A 6000-nucleotide genomic window follows, 5' to 3' on the forward strand; every position below is an offset into this window, starting at 1 on the left:
TTTGGAAATGGGCCTTTGCACTTTGGATTATCATCATTGCTTCCTAGTTCCCAGGTTGCTGGTTGTGGCAGTGAACACCTGTCAGTTTCACAGAGTTCACAGAATATGAGTTGGAAGGGACCCACAAGGATTTCAAGTCCAGCTCTTAAGTGAATGGCCCACAGAGGGATCAAACCTGTCACCTTGGTGTTACTAGCACCATGCTCTTACCAACTCAGCTAATCTCAGGGTCAGTGTATTTATGTAGAGGAGGAAGTAAGTTTATTTGTAGTAGTTGGTAACATTTTCACTTAGATGGATTTGTTTTTAATCTTTGTGTTGTGACACAAAATTATTTAATACACTATCTCATTGTCTTGATGGATCAGTGAGCTCAAATCTGGTCACTGCTGCACAGCACTGCTTCTTGTGAGGTTTGTCCTCCATTGGTTCAGGTCGTTCCTGCTATAAATACATCCTATAACATGTAACTCCAAACCCAGATTACAACAGTTTAAAGGCATGTCCATTACAATCTCTACCCTTGATCCCTTTGTACCAGGCCATAGGGTTTAACATTGAAATGAACTCCTCCCCTTGCCCCTGGTCTGACTTGGATTTATTCACGGACTGCAGTCCCTTAGGAGTGTGCCTGCTCCAAGTGGAGCTTTATCTACAAGACACAGTCTCTTTAGGGTATACCTTCTGCTGCACAGACTTATCCATAGCCACAGTTGCTTTGAGGTGCACCTGTTCCAGCATGGTCTTTTTCATGGGCCACAATTCTTTCAGAGATGTACCTGCTCCAGTGTGGCTTTACCCACAGCAACAGTCCCTTCAGGAGTGTACCTGCTATGTTACAGACTTATCCACAGCCACAGATGCTTCAAGGTATTACCTTCTCCAGTGTGGACTTCTTGAGCCACAATCCCTTTAGAGGTGTACCTGCTCTGGCACAGATGTAACCATGGCCACAGATGCTTCAGGGTGTCCTGTTCCCACAGGGACTCATCCAAAGGTCACAGTCCCTTTGACTTGAGTTCACACAGAGTTCCAGCCTGTCCAGCACAGCAGCAATGCACTGGCCATTTGCCAGCCCATGTGCATGCATGGTCATTGCTGTTATCAAAATGTTCCCAGGCACAGCAGAGTAAGACGATAAGCAGTGAAAGCAAAAAGCAGCCACTAATGAGCACTAGAGTTTATTTTGCAGTCAGGCAAGTAAGCCCATGACAAGCTCAGGAGCCTGCTGATTACTAGTTAAACAGCACTAACAGCTATAAATTTGACCTAGCACATTCCAGTCAAGTCTGTTGTTATCTCAAACCCTTCAAGCCCTTTGTTGGGTGCCAAAAAGGTCTGTTGTGGTTTAACCCTGGTAGGCAGCTAAGCACACACAGCTGCTCACTTGCTTACTCCACCAGAGAGTTGGAAGGTTCCCTTTTTCCATCAGCCATAGCTTATAACTAGCATTTCATTTTAAATAGACTGGTAATACAAAAAAATCAAAAAGGAGCTTGATCATGCTGCTTGATTTGGGAGATGTTTAATCCATTTCTTAATTCCTGTCAGCTAAGGTGTGTGGTATCCAACAGGTTTACACTGTAGCATCGGTGTTTTTAACCTGATTTTTTTTTTTATCGTAGGCTTTCAACTAGAATATCTAATACTGAACACTACTTTCCTTGGGGTTTAAAGAAGAGTTCAAAAGGTTATATCTGTTAATTTTGAAAATATTAATTGTCAAGGCAAAGGAATTGCTTAACTTAAAAAAAAGCAGCTGTTGAAATTACTCTGAAAAGTATTAATAGCAGTTATGATTGTAGTGCTATACCTTTGCTTTTTATTAATAGCATGCTTAAGTATGGAAAAAACGTTATATATCCAAGACTGGATAGTATTGTTGTCCTCAGAATTAGCAAAATAGTGTTGATGCTGAACTCTTCACACTTTCTAGAAGAATCTATAGAATATTAAAAAATAAAGTCAGTAAAGAGCTTGAGTTGTTCCCTAGGACTTACAGCTATAATATTGTATAAGAAAATACTGATTCTCTGTATAAGACTTTTTGGGTATGAGCACTGAAAGTTCCTTGTTGCCTCTAAAAGTTTGTCACTACTGAATCTTGTTTACAATCTGAAATATGAACTGACTGGAGGCTTTCTTTGTTCACTTCTACAGTGAATTGTGAAATGGGGCTTGGATCTGTGAGGCTTTGTGTTAGTAGTAATAGGCATATGAACATAATACAAAGAAAATCTTATAAGAGCAAGTATTAATAGTAAGGATAATAAAATGTTAACTATAAGGGGTTCATGATGTTAAAAAAATCCACTTTCAGAATGCAATGCTTACTGATCTAAAAGGATCTCAACTAATAAATCATATTTATGGGCATAAAGTTGGTTACAAGTGAGTCCTTTAAACCTATAGTCTCAAGCATTAATTATGGAGTGTATTTTATACTTTGCTCATTATTTTTTAAAACAATAGATGTAATCATACAATTGAGTGTCCAGGAATACTGAACAGGGACAGACTCTCTGGGTTGTATGCATTAAAGTTTGTATACAAACACATCTCCCTTGTGTTTCCTCTGCACTAATTTGGGTATTTAAAGGATTTTTAAAACAACTGATAAAAATTTTAATTTTTCAAAGAAAATGAACAGATCCACAGAAGTTCACAGAAGGACCCATTTTTATCCTGCATAGAACTTGGATAGAAAGTGAGAAATGTAACCAAAAGTGTTCATGACAAAGGCAATTGAAAAATAAACCATTTTGACTCAAACTGCTTGATCATTAAGGTTGAATATAGTACAAGGATACTGATATCCAATGTAAATATGTACTTTTTCTTTAAATTACTAAAGAAAAGTGCATGAAATAAGGGCTTTTTTGAGCTGTGTGGCTTGTAGTAGTATACTTGGTGTATCACAAAATCAGTGGTTTGAAGCTCAAGAATGTTAGGTGGTGTACTGTTTGAGGTTTTAGGTCATCTGACTTTGCAAGTATAATGGCAGAGTAACTTGGTACTATGACAAAAAAGCATTACTGTAAATGTCATTAATTTCTAAAATATGGTCCTATTGACTATTTTCCACAAGTATCCCCTCTGTTCAACAACTTAGTGTTGTTATTCTTTTAGATTAATTTAAACTGGATCATATGACTTTTAATATTGTGTGTACAGGACCTATATGGGTGTATACAGGTGATAACACTAGGTATGCTGTATTTCCTAGATGATGGAACAGTGGGGAAAACTTGATAATTTTCTGTAGAGATAAAAGGGAAGTTAATAGAATACCTATTCTACTTACCACTTCAGACAATAAACTTGAGGGTCTTAGTAGAGGGGATTTTACTGTTAATAATTACAAACATGCTAGTGAAGTCAAGAAAAGGAAGAAAATAACCTTTATTTCTTTTGCTTGCTTTAACAGTTGTTACTCAACCAAGCCCATCAGTTTCTCAACCTAGTACTTCACAGAGTGAAGAGAAAGCTTCTGAACTGCCTAAACCAAAGAAGAACAGATGTTTCACATGCAGAAAGAAGGTTGGCCTTACGGGTATGATAGTACTTTGTTAATATTGAATAGACTTATTAGTTGCCTCTTACTAGATTGTCTTGGTTTGAAAAGACAGGTGTCTGCTAAGGAAGGCAGAAGCCTCCCCTGAAATGGAAAATGTAAACCCCCTCCCTCCGAATTATTATAATTTTGAAATTAAAATGCTCTCAGGCAAAGATATGAGAATAGGAATAACAGCTCATTACTAGGAAAACTAAAAACACAAATGTAATAGTACAAACAAAAAGAACAAATTACTGACAGAGTCAGAATACAACCTGACACCCTGTTGGTCAGGGTGTTGGTAGCAGTCCAATTGAATCGTGGCTGCAGTCCTCCTGGAGTGACAGATGTGGTTCTGTTGAAGCAGTGATCCTCTAGAAGGGTGTAGTTTTCCTCTGAAGGTCCAGTGGTGGTGTAGATGGGCCTGGTCTTCCTCTGGGAATCCAGTGGAGAAGACAGCTGCTCCTCTGAGAATGCAGTGGGAAAAGACTGCTCTGGTATCCCAAAATCTCAGATTATATCCAGGAAGGAATGCTTGGCTCCTCCCCCTGGGCAGATCATCTCACAATGGGATGATGTAATTTTATCAGTCATGCAGTGACACTCAATGGCCCATTAACAGAAGATATTTCCTGGAGGGAGGATCGGTTTGTGGAAGAGATAAAGAAAACTGCCCAATTAACAGAAGATAACTGCCCTACCTCTGACTGATGGCAAATAGAATACGCACATTATCTTTCAATCCAGGACATAGATTAAATTTGTTGAAATCTGTAGGCATTAAACTTTTGCTTGCTGTTACAAAATACATAATGTTAGATCCCTTAATAGAGTTGATATTTAAAAATATTCACTCCACTTAATCTCTTTGATACAGAAGATGCACATACCCCCTTTGAACTGGCTAAGCCCTTAATTTATAGCTTTCTTAAGTCTGAAGCTTCCTAGTGATGTTGTTTTTCCTTTTCTTTATACAGGGTTTGATTGCCGATGTGGAAACTTATTTTGTGGACTTCACCGTTATTCTGACAAGCATAACTGTCCGTATGATTACAAAGCAGAAGCTTCAGCAAAAATCAGGAAAGAGAATCCAGTTGTGGTGGCTGAAAAAATCCAAAGAATATAAACTAGTCTATTTGTGAAAAGACTGACTTTTGTTTTATTTTAATATGCCCTATGAAAGCATTAAAGAGCAGATGCATGGCCATTTTCTTTTGTTCTCCAAAGTTTTAATTTTAGCCTTGTCTGTCTTAATTTTTTTTCACAATGTTTGGGTGTTTGTTACAGGCCAAATTGGATAGATACAGTCCTTGAAAATGTATATGTGCTCCTCAGAATATGATTGGATGGCTAGAACCTGCACAGGAATACACATGCACAGAAGACAGGCTCTAGTTCACATGTGCTAAAGAGATGTTTACTTAATGTTTGCCGCAGATATGCCTTTTGAGATGTTCAAGGTGTTTATGACTAGCCAAAGACTCTGCCTGTTTGGGAGAAGGATATGTCAGAAAGGCTGATGGTCTACTTCTATCCATTTGAAATCTTATTTTATTTTTAGTTTCCATGCTCCATTGTATTCCAGCAGAATATAAGACATGTGGAGGGCTCTACCATCCAGTAAGATGAGTGTTGGTGCCATATTTAATAAAAAGTAATTTAGCAATTGCAATGAGAAAAATGGGAAAAAAATCAGATATGTATGAGAAGAAAACTATTTTAGAACAGATAACGTTAGAATAATGAAGATTATAATAATTTCCCAAAAGAAATGTCCTGTTAGAAACTTAAGAACTGTTCTGCAACAGTCTGCTTTTGCTTGCATAGCTAATAATGTTGTGTAGCACAATATTGTGCTAAGATTAACTTAGAAAACAAAAGCTATGGGTGGTATTTTTAGACATACCACAGCAACTCAATCAAGTGACACATGCATCTGTGTAAGTTGCAGAAGTATTTGAGCAGTTTATTATTCATGTGCTTCTTAAATTCAGCACATTCAAAAGCTTATTAGGAGCTTTTTTCAGTTGAAAAAAGAACTTTTAAATGTAACAATTGTTGTGTATGGGAATCATACCCAACATGACTCCTGTAGACTTAAGTGGGAGCTGGAACCACTCTTGGAAGGCTACTTTATAATTTTTAATTGTATTTGGGTGTAGGACTGCAGTGTTCTTGGGTGTATTGCATGGGCTCCATTATCTACAGCTTTGTATAATAACTAGAAAGGACAGTATAGTTCACTGATGCTTGTCTGGTAAAATAATTTCTGTGTTATAATGGAAGGGGGTTTTGTGATGTATGAAACTTGTGGTGGTTTTTTATATAATCTAGTATAGTGTAGACTAGTGTTGTAATGCCTCTTCATGTATATGTACACAAGATGCTACTTATGATTTTTATTGCAGTGTTCAATCTTAGTTTTTTAGTTTACTATTAAAAAA

General features: G+C 37.4%; 1 protein-coding gene across 6 annotated transcripts in view; it reads left to right on the forward strand.

Annotated features, from left to right (window-relative positions):
• LOC121357152 (AN1-type zinc finger protein 5) overlaps positions 1-5992 on the forward strand; it is a 28929-nt gene extending 22937 nt beyond the window's left edge. For all 6 annotated transcript variants that reach the window (XM_041474209.1, XM_041474207.1, XM_041474208.1 and 3 more), the window contains 2 exons: positions 3428-3553; positions 4534-5992. In XM_041474209.1, the coding sequence (XP_041330143.1) occupies positions 3428-3553; positions 4534-4682 (275 nt within the window). In that variant the 3' untranslated portion in view covers positions 4683-5992. The remainder of the gene's footprint in view (positions 1-3427; positions 3554-4533) is intronic.
• Positions 5993-6000: the final 8 nt, after the last annotated feature.

Source organism: Pyrgilauda ruficollis, unplaced genomic scaffold (genome assembly GCF_017590135.1).
Source record: "Pyrgilauda ruficollis isolate IOZ18807 unplaced genomic scaffold, ASM1759013v1 scaffold315, whole genome shotgun sequence".
Lineage (NCBI taxonomy): Eukaryota > Metazoa > Chordata > Aves > Passeriformes > Passeridae > Pyrgilauda > Pyrgilauda ruficollis.